Consider the following 14,907-nt stretch of genomic DNA (forward strand, 5'->3'; position numbering starts at 1 on the left):
AAGCACTAAGTGTTCCATGTGTGTCTTGGACGGGTGTCCCCTCGGCTCCGGGTGCTGAGACTTGAGAGGCTCACACTTCACTCCCATCAGCCTGTGACTGCAGTTGTTTATTTTGATCTGTAGGAGACCAGGCATCCCTTCCAAAGGCTCTCTCCTTAGTCTCAGGTGTTCTATGTAGCCCTGGGGTATTTTGACATATAAATCAACAAGATCGTTAGATAAATCTAGCATTCCACCCCCTCGATTAACATTTCACCTCAGACCCAGAGAGGAAGTGACTTGTCCAAGGTAAAACTACCCTTTCTATCTACTCAGTGATATGGCAAGGAGTAGAACACAGATCTCAGCATGTCGTTGGCTTTCTGTCAGGCCGGCGAACAAAGCAAGGCACTTTTTTTCTGAACTAGTTCAAAATGGTTTTGGGAATTAATAAAGATTGTAGGTTCTGTATTTGATTTACAATATTTGCAGAAAATTTGATAGTTAAGAGCTTATACAAATAGACTATTTAGAAAATCAAGACTAATCGATGGGCAAAATATGTAAACAAGTGAGAAAGTATAAACATCTAAATAGTCAAGAGTATGGGCGGCTTAGAAAGCAACATGACAAGTTCGGTAGACTGTTGTGCCTCCAGTAAAATGCTAGTTGTGATGACTTAGAAATGGTGTTAATCTACTAGGGATTCTGGATGGGTTCTTTTTTTTTTTTTAACTTTTTGTTGAGATTATGATAGTTAACAATCTTGTGAAATTTCAGTTGTACATTATGGTTTGTCAGTCGTGTTGTAGGTACACCACTTCACCCTTTGTGCCCACCCCACACCCCCTTTCCCCTAGTAACCACTAATCTGTTGTCTGTCTACATGTTTAACTTCCACTTACGAGTGGAGTCATACAGAGACTGTCTTTCTCTATCTGATTTATTTAACTTAACATAATACCCTCAAGGTCCATCCTTGTTGTTGTGAATGAGACGATTTTATCCTTTTTTATGGCTGAGTAGTATTCCATTGTGTATATACCATATCTTCTTTATCCAATCATCAGTTGCTGGGCACTTAGATTGGTTCCATGACTTGGCTATTGTGAATAATGCTGCGATGAACACAGGGGTGCATGGGACTTTTGGAATTGCTGACTTCAAGTTCTTTGGATAGATACCCAGTAGTGGGATGGCTGGGTCATATGGTATTTCTATTTTTAATTTTTTGAGAAATTGCCATACTGTTTTCCATAGTGCCTGCACCAGTTTGTATTCCCACCAGCAGTGTATGAGAGTTCCTTTTTCTCCTCAACCTCTGCAACATTTGTTACTTTTTGTTTTGGTTATTTTAGCCATTCTAACGGGTGTAAGGTGATATCTTAGTGTAGTTTTGAGTTGCATTTCCCTGATCAGTGATGATGAGCATCCTTTCATGTGCCTATTGGCCATCTGTATATCTTCTTTGGAGAAATGTCTGTTCATGTCCCCTGCCCATTTTTTGATTGGGTGATTTGATTTTTTTTTGTTGTTGAGTTGTGTGAGTTCTTTACATATTATGGAGATTAACCCTTTGTCAGATATCATTTGCAAATCTTTTTTCCCAACTGGTGGGTGGTTTTTTGTTTCAATCCTGTTTTCCCTTGCCTTGAAGAAGCTCTTTAGTCTGAAGTCTCATTTGTTTATTCTTTCTATCGTTTCCCTTGTCTGAGAACACAAGGTGTCCAAAAAGATCCTTTTAATACTGATGTCAAAGAGTGTACTGCCTATATTTTCTTCCAGAAGCCTTATGGTTTCAGGTCTTACCTTTAGGTCTTTCATCCATTTTGAGTTTATTTTTGTGAATGGTGAAAAAGAATGGTCAATTTTCATTCTTTTACATGTAGCTGTCCGGTTTTCCCAGCACCATTTGTTGAAGAGACTTTTTCTCCACTGTATGCCCTCAGCTCCTTTGTTGAAGATTAGCTGCCCATAGATATGTGGTTTTATTTCTGAGCTTTCAATTCTGTTCCATTGATCTGTGCACCTGTTTTTGTACCAGGACCATGCTATTTTGATTACTGTAGCTTTGAAGTCAGGGATTGTGATGCCTCCAGCTTTGTTCTTTCTCAGGATTGCTGTAGAAATTCGGGGTCTTTTGTTGCCCCATATGAATTTTAAGATTCTTTGTTCTATTTCTGTGAAGAATGTCATTGGGATTCTGATTGGGATTGCGTTTAGGTAGTATGGACACTTTATATTTATTCTTCCAATCCATGTGCATGGAATGTCTTTCCATCTCTTTGTCATCATCAATTTCTTTCAGGAAAGTCTCTTAGTTTTTGTTGTAGAGGTCTTTCACTTCCTTGGTTAAATTTATCCCAAGGTATTTTATTCTTTTTGTTGCGATTGTGAATGGGTTGTGTTCTTGAGTTCTTTTTCTGTTAGTTCGTTATTAGAGTATAGAAATGCTACTGATTTATGAAAGTTGATTTCTTACCCTGCAACTTTGCTGTAGTTGTTGATTATTTCTAATAGTTTTCCAGTGGATTCTTTGGGGTTTTCTATATATAAGATCATGTAGTCTTCCAACAGCGAGAGTTTCACTTCTTCACTCCCTATTTGGATTCCTTTTATTTCCTTTTCCTGCCTAATTGCTCTGGCCAAAACCTCTAGTACTATGTTGAAGAAGAGTGGTGAGAGTGGACATCCTTGTCTTGTTCCTGTTCTCAGAGGGATGGCATTCAGTTTTTCCCCATTGAGTATGATGTTGACTATGGGTTTGTCACATATGGCCTTTATTACATTGAGGTACTTTCCTTCTACACCCATTTTATTGAGAGTTTTTATCATAAATGGCTGTTGGATCTTGTCAAATGCTTTCTCTGCGTCTGTTGAGATGATCATGTGGTTTTTGTTCCTCAGTTTGTTGATGTGGCGTATCACGTTGATTGACTTGCGGATGTTGAACCATCCCTGTGTCCCTGGTATAAACCCACTTGATCAGGGTGTATATCTTTTTAATGTATTGCTGTATTCGGTTTGCCAGTGGATTCGTTTTTTATAATTTCCTTTCTTCTATACATTGCCTTGTACGTACTGGGGTGTTTTCAGTAAGTTTGCATTTCTTTACATTTAAGAATGCTAACTAATGTCAGTTTCTGAAATTGGCCAGTTTATTTTCTGGCCCGTACCCCCGATGGCAGTGGCTATTTTGCTTTTGTTATTCTTGAGCTGTACATTGAAAACCAGCTGAAATGAGAGTTGGTGAAGGTTGATTGAACTGATAGATGGTTCTAGCAAGTAACAGAAACATTTTCTGAGTGTAAGTTTAAAAACTTTTCTAAAAACAAAATCAGTATCTTAATCGAATGTGTATTTCTTTCCTGTAGAGCCTCTGTTATGCACCTAAAGCCACAGTGGAAACTGCAGAAGAAAGTACGGCCTCTGGAAACCAGCAGGGAGACTCTGAGAACTCCTCTGAGCACCCAGTAGGCTATAAATGGTGAAACGTGCAAAGCTAGCTACGTGAAAACTAGTGTCTTTCCTTCAGCCTCTCTTGGTAAAGCATCATCTCGGAAGCCTTCTGGGATCCTTTCTCCAAATGTTCTGTGCAGGATGAGTGGGCAGAGTCCTTTAGAGAGCAGCTTGAATGTTCAAACCGAGAAGAATGCGCCGTCGGCAGTGACCCGCCAGGGCGAAGAGGGGGACGGGCCGCTTGATATCTGGGCGGTTGTGAAACCGGGAAACACCAAGGAGAAAGTTGCATTCTTCGCAGCCCACCAGTGTAGCAGTAGGATAGGATCTATGAAAATAAAAAGCTCCTGGGATATTGATGGGAGAGCTACTAAAAGAAGGAAAAAATCAGGGGATCTGGCTTTTTTGAAAGCCAACATACAATTACAAAGGACGAGGGAAGTCAGCAGCAGGTGCTGCCAGCCTGAGCCTTTTGCATGTGGCATTGAGCACTGTTCTGTGCATTGTGTGAGTGACAGTGGGGACGGTGTCTATGCCGGAAGGCCTCTGTCGGTCATACAGATGGTTGCCTTCCTCGAGCAGAGAGCCAGTGCTCTGCTAGCCAGTTGTTCAAAAAACTGCACTAATTCATCTGCCGTGGGGAGGTTTTCTGGGCAATCGAGAGGTATGCCCCCCACATCTGAGCCCTTCTCTGCCCCAGGAGCATGTGGAGAACCCACGGAACGGGGAAATCCTGAGGTTGGTGCATCACAGAGTGAGCCAGTCCGTGTGCTCGACATGGTAGCCAGGCTGGAATCCGAGCGCCTGAAGCGGCAGAGCCAGCGCGAGCCTGGGAGCCTCTCAAGGAATAACAGCTTCCGGCGCAACGTGGGCCGGGTGTTGCTTGCAAATGGCACTCAGGCTGATGAAGGTGAAACAAACAAAGGCGCCGTGGAGGCAGCTGACACTCAGGTGACTCCTGTGGGGTCGGGGTCTGTGGACTGTGGCCCCACAGGAGCTGCCCATGGTCTTCCTAAGGAGAACCCAGCCTGGACCAGGGCTCCTCGGGGCTGTCCCTCGTTGCCAGCAAGGGTGAGTTTCCACACGGTCAGTGCAGATTTACAGCCAGATCAGCAAACTGCTAAGAAAAACAGCAATAGGTATGATGTGGAAATGACACAGGAACTTGCTCGGTCACCTTTCTCTCCTCGCACCTGTCCCCAAGCCATTGAATTGCCTGCAAATGCCACCGATTGTATGAGTAGAGAGCTTGTGCCACCTTCTAGCCAGAATCCTGATCAGAGAAGAAAAGAATCCTTGTGCATTAACATCACTGTATCCCAGGTAGCGAAGGACCAGCCTTCTCCTTTCCAGTCCTGTGAAGACCCAGTTCCAGGGAGGCTGTTCTTTTTGCCACCTGGGCAGCACCAGCCGGACCGTTCGCAGTTGAATGAAAGCACAGTAGAGTCACCCGAGGCCAGCCAGCTTGAAGACGCTGCTGCGGGGGGCAGTGCGCCTGAGGAAAAGAGTGTTTCAGCCAAGTCCTTTGTCCCACGAGCCTCTCCTGTGGCAAGTATGTTACCAGTGCTCAAGACGTCCCAGTGGAAGAAGCAGGTATCTCATAACTTTCTAGAGACCAGGTTTAAAATCCAGCAGCTTCTGGAACCTCAGCAGTACATGGCTTTTCTGCCCCACCACATTATGGTGAAAATCTTCAGGTTACTCCCCACCAAGAGTTTAGTGGCTCTTAAATGCACCTGCTGCTATTTCAAGTTTATCATTGAATACTACAACATCAGGCCAGCGGATTCTCGCTGGGTTCGAGATCCACGCTATAGAGAGGATCCGTGCAAGCAGTGCAAGAAAAAATACGTGAAAGGGGATGTGTCCCTGTGCAGGTGGCACCCCAAGCCCTATTGCCAGCCGCTGCCCTACGGGCCAGGATACTGGATGTGCTGCCACCGCTCTCAGAAGGGCTTCCCTGGCTGTAAGCTGGGGCTTCATGACAATCACTGGGTCCCTACTTGCCACAGCTTTAATCGGGCAATCCACAAGAAAGCAAAAGGGACCGAAAGCGAGGAGGAGTACTAGTCTATGTGAGAGGCGACAAAAGGACTGAGTTTCAAAACTGCAAAACACCACCTAGAGATCCCGTTCAAGTGAAGGTCGCCTTTCTAGGAGAGTCTGCACTCACTCCATCAGGACTGCTGCTGCTCAGGCGTTGTCTTAAACTCTTAATTTACAAGCTGTACAAGAAAATTGGTCTCGTGGTTTATAGTGGCGCCTCACATTCGATCCGGGGTGGAATCCCACAGTTTGAGTCACTGGGCTGTGAATAACTAAGCCTATTTTCCCAAACCAAATCCATCCTCAAGGACAAAGACGTCCCCGTGGGGCCGTCCACAAGAGTTCACTGCAGACGGCAGGCAGTCCCCCAGAAGGGGCTCCAGGGATGTTTCCAGCACTGGCACCACATTTGAAGTGAGTGAGGAGTGCCCTGTGGAGAGAAGAGCAGCCCTCTTGGATGGGAAGTCTGCTTACAAAGGAGAAGTCAGGCACCTTACCTTAGACCTCGTATGCTGATCTGTGAGACTGATGTTTGTGGGTGGAGGTGATTTCATGCCCTGCGGTGTTTACAGTGTATATAATGGTTGTGTTTTCATAGGGCGATGAAAGTGCACATTGACCCCAGCGCCTTTCCCTGAGATGCGTGCTTTTGGCCCCTCTGTAAATGACACTATGAAGATCCGGTTGTCTGTAGTGGATGGCTGGCTGAACAAATCACAATGCAGCTAGGGTAGTGTTGCGGCTACAGTTGTGTGTGTTTTTTATCGTTTTGTCTCAAATTTGTACAGCCTGTATAAAATATGAATGTTTTCCAAATAAACTATGAATGTTTCCTGTATAATATATGAATGTTTCTGAGAAGAAACTCTAAATAGTTAAGAGGTTAACCTGTTGAAAGGATACCAAATAATGTTTTAACTGGACAACCTTAAAATTAGCATACAGAACAATCCTTTGTTCTATTTTAGTGATCCACCAAGAATGAGGGAATATTATATAGTCAGATTATAACATTTTTGTCTATTTTATTCTGTCTGGTTACAAATTTTTTTAAACTTCAATAAAAATATGCATATTAAATGGGACCTGAGTTTTGCACACTTTTACTCCTTTTTTGAGATAATACTGAAGAAGGATGTGACTTGAGTCTTAAAGAATTTAAAATTTTGTTAGGGGGTGAGAATTTTTTTCTGCTACCAAAAAGAGATCATCTTTATTTAACATCATGAGCTTACATTTTTGCAACCCTTTAACACTTATTTTGAGTTTGTCATCTGCCTGACACCCACTGTATTTCCTGTTGGGTAAGGTGTATTATCTAGGACATTCTTGGAACTCGTCCAGGCATAATGAAGTTAACTGATCGGAAGTCAGAGATGATACAGTCAGGCCTGTGGTCAGGTAATGCTTGGCGGGGCTGGAAGGTATTGGGCCCCTGAAAGCTGTTGTGGAGGAGGACGTGAAAACTAGGTTCGGCCAGGTCTGCCAGGCAGAGTCGGGGCAAGACTGGAGCCAGATGGACCGTGTCCTCCTGTGGCTGAGGTGGTGGGGTGGCCACGGAGTGGCTTCCAGACTGGAGTCTGCCTCGGCTGCTTCTGCCCTTATCCTTAGGCGGGAGCTGCTCCTCCCTGAAAAGGGGGCGCTGGCGCTGGCAGGTCTCTCGGTGCTGAGCAAGTCTGCCCCCGTCAGGCACATGGTAACACTGCCGACGTGCAGGCGGGCCCCTGCAGGCTCATTCGTTGTCTGGGACACAGCACAGCTTGCTTTGCCTTCAAGGTCTCAGTGTCTATCCTCGTGACTCGCCCAGCTGAGGTGTGGTGGAGCCCTGGCTGAAGCTGACGGTGCTTGTCGTCGTCTGGGGCCGGCGCCAGCCTGGCAGTCTCAGTGTACCTTCCTAATGGGGCTATAGGATTCAAGGAGATACACACATGCAGGTCGTGGAGGACAGCTCAGCGTGGGGAAAGTGCCCAGTAAGCATTAGCTGTCACTGTTACTGGCTGTCGGTCCTGCATTTGCCCAGGGTGGACACACAGGATAAACAACCCTGTTGGTTGGTTTCCCTTAGCCATTCCAGATGTGGTTTTCATGTGGGACACAAAGCTGTGACTCTGATGGGCTGAACTGACCAACAGCAGAGGACACAGCAATGCCCCACCCCATCTTGGCCTGCAGTTCTTAGGGTCCTCAGAAGTCAGTGATGACCCCTCTTGAACTATGTGGCAGGACCCCTTCCCGGTGCTGTCTGAGTAAACGGTAGAGGATTTTAGCAGACAGCTTCGGAGGGTACCCGCTCCCTGGTCTGTCTTCCTAGACAGGTGGGCTTTCCCCTTAGAAGGAGACCGGGGAAGAGCCCCGGGGCTGGGCCGGGTGGGGAAACCAGCCCCTTCCTGTTTGCTGCAACGGTGCAGCGCTCCCTGCTTCCCTGCACCGCCGTGGAGGCTCAGACGGGGAAGAAAGGACCTGACCATGTGGGCACCACAGCCTCCGCCCCGAGAGGCCCAAGTAGAGAAAACGTCCCCATCGGCTTTTGCCCGGAGGCTCTCATCTGCCTGGCCTAGTTTTCCTCTCCCACTCCTCACTTCGCCATTTGAAAGGAAAATCAGAAGCAGAGAAATCGGGGCGAGTGAGAGTGCCCCTACCCCTGCCTCTGGGGCTGTTTGGGTTTGTCCCCTGCCCCATGGATGAGACCAGATAACCAAGGCAGGGATGAAATGGAAAAAGGGCTAAGATTAAATTTTTTTCCAGGCCTTGTCAAAATGACTGGCGTTAAAACAGCCGTGTGAAAGGATCGTTCAAAATTGACCACAGCCTCCTTCGGGACCCCCACTCTGTCCTGCCACCACATTTGGCTGGGTGCTTTCAGTACCCTGTGCACATCTCCGCCGAATGCCCCCTCTGTATATGGATCTTGCTCCCCCTCTGGTATATGGATCTTGTATATATGGATGTATAAGGGTGGCTTGGTCATGCATCCCCTCAGTGCCTCACACAGTCCACACTCCATAAAATGTTTACATTCCTCTCGAGTGACCATCTTTTAAAAAATTTTTTCAATTTTTATTTTTTGCAGTAACTTTGGATTATAACATTATATAGCTTTCAGATGTACATCGTAATATATTTCGAATTCTGTGTGGATTACATCATGGTCACCACCCAACAACTAATAATAGTCCATCCCTCACCCCTTTTGCCTCCCCCCTTCCCCTGTGGTAACCACTAGTCCAATCTCTGTTGCCATGTGTTTGTCGTTTTTATATCGAGTGACCATCTTAACATGAGGGGTACTGGCAGCTCCTGACTCTTCTGGCTGGTACGGTAGTTTTCCATCTAGTACAAGAAAACTGAAGGGGGTAAAGGCATGAAGGGTGATCTCTTCTCTGGCCACAGCTGGTTCCAGGGAGCACTCTCAGTTGGGGCCGCTCCCGTAGCAGCCTTGTGCGTTGTGCATTTGGTGTGGCTTGGGTTCCGTCGGTGGCTCCCTGGAGCAGGCTGCTGTGGGCTTTCTGACTGTAGGAGGCTGTAGGTTGACGGTTTCCCATGATAGAGGAGTTCCCTGCCTGGCCTCTGTCCACCTACACCCTCTAACTTGGACTTGTCAGGGCCTCCTTGCCAAAACTTTTTGGACTGGCGTGGACCAGGTTTTCTTTCTTAGTATGTGGGTATTCCCAGGTGTTTTCCACAGCTTTAACTGCCTTCATTCCTTCTTCACTCAACCGAGTGGCTAGCCTCTCCTTCCCCCCACTGCCTGCCTCAAAAACAGAATACAGCCAGTCTGCACCAAAACCCTTCTTGCTGTCCACCGCAGACTGCACCCTGGGAGCTGATGTTATGTAGTTCCTGCTGTCTGTCGGGGACCATGCTGTGCTCAAATGCATTCTCTCCAGGCACAGCGCCTGGCCCTTGGGCAATCTGAGTTTCTACTGCATGCTTTTCCTCTGGGCTCAAACAAGCTATTGGTGCAATCTCTGAGCTGGTGAAAGTACCTGTGTGGGAAACGTGCGACCCCGTCTCTGGAGGTGCACACCGTTCCTAAGTTTGTGGCCTTAGCTGGTGTTGGCGCAGCCTCATGGGAGGAGCACACATCACTGTGATTACGCACCCTTGGGTGACTGCCAGTGTCTTGATACATAACTGGCCTCAGCAAGACCACAGTTAGGCGGCACCCCCATGCTAGGGGCTGGTTTGACCTTAGTGTTATTTCACTAGAGTTGGTAGCTGGAAGCAAGGTGGGAGCAGAGTGGTGGCAACCTGACACTGAACGACCCCTTGTGAGCTGTGGTGTGACTCTATTGAGAAAGCAAAACCACGCCCCTTGCCCCCAGGCCAAAGGCCCCTCATCCATTCTTAGCAGAGAACAGGCCTCAGAACTAATTAGTTTTGGGACAATTTATCTCAAATTCTTTTGGGATTCAGGTGGGCTATAAAAAAAGTTAAAAATCAGAAGCTTCTACTAACTCCTTGGCTTTTCTCTTGGAATGACGAAACAGCAGGGAATAGGTTCTGAATTTAGCACTTCGGGGAAAACAGCGGTCAGTGAAATGAATCTGGGAAATCCTGTGTCCGTCACCCAGGAGAGGATGCTCCACACCGTGCTCACTGGGGGAGTGTGCAGGTCCTGTCAGAGGAGGCGCTCTTGCTGAGTGATGAGCAGGGGGCAGAAACCGAGACTTGGGGACTCGCAGATCCCATCTCCCAGGAAATCAGGGCACAATCACCTGTGCCATTTATATTATTTCCCTCCCTTTTGTCCCCCCCTCCAACAGAGAATCAACCAGTTGCTTTACAAACTGCTATTTTCAGATGCCTGTTAAGTAGTTTGTAGAGGTCGATGCAGTTCTTCAAAAACCAAATTCAAACCGAGTTGCCAATCCATCAGTAAAACGTAGAGCAAGGCTGGATTTGTTTAATTCTCATATCCACTGTGAGGTTACAAGTCCCATGGGCATAACTGAGTGTGTGCAGTCTGTGGGCGGTCGGGATGGAGCGGCCGGCCCACCCACCTTCCCTATTCTGGGACTGAGCTGTTGGCTTGCATTGCCCTTCCTCACCAGGCCCCTCCATGCAGGCAGCCGAGTGTGATTGTGCTGCAGGGGGCCTGGCCTACCCGAGCACTTCTCCTTGCACCCCAGCCCTGACTCACTCTTCTGAGCAGAGGTGGTGAGTTGGCCGCCCCAGCACCCAGGCCGGGGCCTCTCCCATGACGTCCCTTTTCCATGGCCACTAGTCTTGGCTTCAGGCCCCTCAACTTGCTTCCAGCCTGTGCTCTACACAGGCTCGTTATTGCACAGGGTCTCAACAGGAAACTGCTGGCATACCCAAGGTCAGTGAATTCTTGGAGGGTTTATTATAAGGGTGTAGATACAAGAGCAAGTCCTCCCTAATACTTTTATGGCCCACGGCAAGAATACAAATAGAACCCTCCTGCAGCACCCCTCCCCCCCCCATATCTTGTTTTCATATTGATTACATGTTGAAATATATTTTTGGATATCCTGAGATAAAATAGAGAAATAAATTTTACCTATTTTACCTTTTTAATGAGACTTTCAGAAACTTGAAAGTCACATGTGTGAGTTACATTATTTCCATTGGACAGTACTGCGCTAGAGTAATTCTTAAATAGTCATTTATGTATGAATTATTGAAATGATTCTGATTCAGTGGGTTTGAGGTGGCACCCAAGATCCTGCATTGCTAACAGGCTCCCAGGTGATGTCAGTGCTGCAGGTCCAAGGATCACACCATGAGTAGCAAGGCTCCGGAGAATGGAAGGAGCTAAAAGGTCTTGGGCATGGTGTTATCAGAGCCCTCCGGAGGAGCTCTTCAGCTCCTAGCAGACCTTATCAAGGAGGTAAGCAGAAATCCCAACTTAAGCCAGTACCAATGCCTTAACCAGAAAACAGATGTATTTCCCTCTGTGGGGGGTGTCTAGATATGGTCCTTCCTACTTGGAAGGCAACTACAGTCCGCCTTCCACATCCATGGGTTTCACATCTGCAGATTCAACAATCACAGATCGAAATTTTGCAGATATGTAGAAACTGAACTGAATCCACGGATGCAAAACCCTCAGATATGGAGGGCCGAGTGTATTCATTGCATGATGCCATTTTACATAAGGGACTTGAGCACCCATGGATTCTGTATCTGCGTGGGGTCCTGGAACCAATCCCCCATGGATGCCAAGGGCCAACTGTATTAAACTGCTGACACAGAAGCTCAGCTCTGCTTCTGTCATTCATTCATTAACCAAGCTGGGATTGGGAGGAGCATCTCCCATCGCCTACTTCCAAACCACTGGGCACTGTCTCACCCAAATTGAGAGCCACATACTTGCTTATGCTCTAGAAAGCCTTCCTGAGTAGGTTTTTAAATCTAGGGAAAGAAGCTGCTCCTGGGAAGGGTAGGAAAGCCCTTTCCTCAACATCCAGGTGTCTTCTGAAGTCATATGTTAAATGCTGTAACAACCTGACATGGGTCTGGCAGTGTCAATGCCTCAGCCACACGGCGTGTCAGGGCTTTTAGCTGCTGCCACTCAACTGGCTCTAGCACATTTCTCAGCACTTGCCTAGTGCTGTCAAATCCCTCTTGCCTACTTCTCGCTTTTCAAAGGGGACCACTCAAAATCTCCGTCAGAGTTGGCCCCACCACAGACTATCCCTCACGCCTTCCTACAAGAAGCACAGCAAGAGTCACTGATGTGGTCCAGAGACGCGAACCGTTGTTGGGGAGGTTTCGGCGGACGCCCGAAGCGCAGTCGAGCCCGCAGCGCAGCCGACTTGGAGCCCGAGCCCATCCCGCTCCTCGTGAAGAGCCCCAACCAGCGCCGCCGCTACTGGAGCTGAGCGGCGACCGCAGCTGGAGCGTGGCCGCCTCAAGGCTCCTCTGAGCCGCGTCTACCCCGAGCGCCCGCGGCCAGAGGACCAGAGGTTAATTTATTCTGGGGAGCCGTTGTTGGATCACCGGTGTCTCAGGGACTTGCTTCCAAAGCAGGAGAAACGGCACGTTTCGCATCTGGTATGCAATGTGAAGAGTCCTTCCAAAATGCCAGAAACCAGCGCAAAGGTTGCTGAAGCCACAGAGCAGCCTGCTGGTCTTAATCAGGGACAGTATTCTGGGGATTCGCCAAGTGATGGTTTAAGGCAAAGGGAGGCTCTCCGGAACCTTTCTCCCTCTGGATAGGAGAACATCTCCAGACCTGAAGCTGCCCAGCCGGCGTTCCAAGGCTGGGGGCCTGGTTTCTCGGGCTACACAACCTATGGGTGGCTGCAGCTCTCCTGGTTCTAGCAGACGGACGCACGGCAGTACTGCATGCAGTATTCAGCGGCCACTGCTGCATCAGGGGCTTCTGTGCCCTCACCAAGTGCACAAGAGATACCTGTGGTCTCCGCTCCTGCTCCAGCAGCTCCCATTCACAACCAGTTTCCAGCGGAAAACCAGCCGGCCAATCAGAATGCTGCCCCTCAAGTGGTGGTTAATGCTGGGGCCAATCAGAATTTGCGGATGACCGCACAAGGTGGCCCTATTGTGGAGGAGGATGATGAGATCAACCGAGATTGGTTGGATTGGACCTATTCAGCAGCTATGTTTTCGGCTTTTCTCAGTATCCTCTAATTCTACTCCTCTCTCAGCAGATTCCTCATGGTCATGGGAGCCACCGTGGTTACGTACCTGCATCACGTTGGACGGTTTCCATTTAGACAGAGGCCAGTTCAGAACTTCCCGAAGGGTGGGCCCCCTTATGAAGCTGTGAATCAGGACCCCTACAATAACTTACAGGAACGCCCTGATCCTGAAATCGAAGATCCCAACCACGTTCCTCCAGACAAGGACGTTCTGGATGGCGTGCAGACCAGCCCTTCATTTTATGAGCACAACCTGGCTTGTTTTCAAGACTCTTTGCCTCTCTTCTTCCAGAAGGGCCCCCAGCCATAGCAAACTGATGGTGTTTGCTCTCTGGCTGCTAGAGGCTTTGGTAAGTGTGGACTGGATCGTCTGACTCCAGCTAGGTTTCCTCACCCGGACATGGCAATGGCACAGAATTAGTAAAAGAGCCAACAAGGAGGATGCTGTGCTTTTGTGATGAAGCACAAGCAGAGAGTAAGACATGAAGCCATGATACAAATTGATGAACAAAAAAATGCCCGAGGCTTCTCATGTCTTTATTCTGAAGAGGTTTAATACATACTGTATGTAGTTTCATAGGCATTGTAAGTAGAAGGCATTAGTGTCGCATGTTATGCCTGAGGAACTTTTCCGGATGTCTGTGTGTGCACGTGTTTGTACACAGATGTCATAGATGCGGAAATGGTTCTGCTGGTTTGATTTGACTCCTGTTGGAATGTTTAAATTACACTATGTGTATACTTTACCTAGTCAATGAAATTGCTAGACTTGTTTTAGCAGGACTCTTCTAGGAAAGACTTATGTCTAGTTGCTTTTTAAATGCAGTGCTTTACTGTAAACCAAGGGGCACTTTGCACAGGTGGACACCTTGTCTGGGTTTTCTGTTCAATAACGTTTTACTATGAATGACACTGAAAAAAAAAAAAAACAGTCACTGATGTGGCTCTTGCTGTTTTACCATCCCTTTTCTTCCAGAAAAAATTGTCCTACTGCTGGCTTCTGGTTAAAAAAAACCCTCCTCTTCATGTGTGTCACTCGAAGCCCACGGTGAACCCTCCTTCCAGGGTGTTTTCTCCCCACATCCCTGGAACAGAGTGCTGGTGGCAGCTTGCTCTCATTGAAAAATCCTTCACAGCTGAGATTCAGATGACTTGCCCAAAAGCCCAGTTTCTAATTTCCTGGTACGTTTTGTTGAAGCCACTTTCAAGTGACCTCCCTGACCACGAAAGACAAAGTTATCCCTAGTTCTTCCCATCTGCTTCAGCCCGAATCCTGTGCCAACCATGCCGCCACTCCGGGGCCGGGCATCTCCAGGGGTACACTGGATGGGATCTTGTTTTTAACTGCTGCCCAAAGAGACTGGAAAACACTAACACGCAAGCACATGCCCTATTCAGGAACCCTTCCATTTCCTTGCCTGTTTCCTCCTGCTGCTGGGCGGCCTCCCACTGCAGGCAGAGGAGGAGGAGGACCCGGCACTGGCTGTTCCACAGCAGTCACTCTGCTATCCCTTGTCCGCGGCCCCTATCCGTAATAATCTAACCTGAACGGTAGAGATTATCCATCCAGGAGAGAATAGTTACCAAAAAAAAAAAAAGGAGGGATTCCCCAAAACTACTTGGTTCTCCTCCCAGTTTGACAGATCCCTCCTAACCTCTAACATTTCTCTTCCTCTCTTGTCCTGAAGAAAGTCTGGGCGGGTTCCATATGGGCAACTTAGAGGCTCCATCCCTCCCTCCCCAAGGGGCTACTGCAAGACACAAGCCACTGGAGGGCACAAGCATCTATGATGGC

General features: G+C 47.8%; 1 protein-coding gene and 1 pseudogene across 3 annotated transcripts in view; both read left to right on the forward strand.

Annotated features, from left to right (window-relative positions):
- The window catches only part of FBXO34 (F-box protein 34), a 75,418-nt gene extending 68,849 nt beyond the window's left edge, over positions 1 to 6,569 (forward strand). For all 3 annotated transcript variants that reach the window (XM_046647230.1, XM_046647231.1, XM_046647232.1), the window contains exon 2: positions 3,354 to 6,569. In XM_046647230.1, coding sequence (XP_046503186.1) covers positions 3,580 to 5,508 — 1,929 coding nt within the window. In that variant the 5' untranslated portion in view covers positions 3,354 to 3,579 and the 3' untranslated portion in view covers positions 5,509 to 6,569. The remainder of the gene's footprint in view (positions 1 to 3,353) is intronic.
- Positions 6,570 to 11,713: 5,144 nt separating this feature from the next.
- Positions 11,714 to 14,002, forward strand: LOC124230838 (homocysteine-responsive endoplasmic reticulum-resident ubiquitin-like domain member 1 protein; annotated as a pseudogene).
- Positions 14,003 to 14,907: the final 905 nt, after the last annotated feature.

This window comes from Equus quagga, chromosome 20 (assembly GCF_021613505.1).
Source record: "Equus quagga isolate Etosha38 chromosome 20, UCLA_HA_Equagga_1.0, whole genome shotgun sequence".
NCBI classification, from domain to species: Eukaryota; Metazoa; Chordata; class Mammalia; order Perissodactyla; family Equidae; genus Equus; species Equus quagga.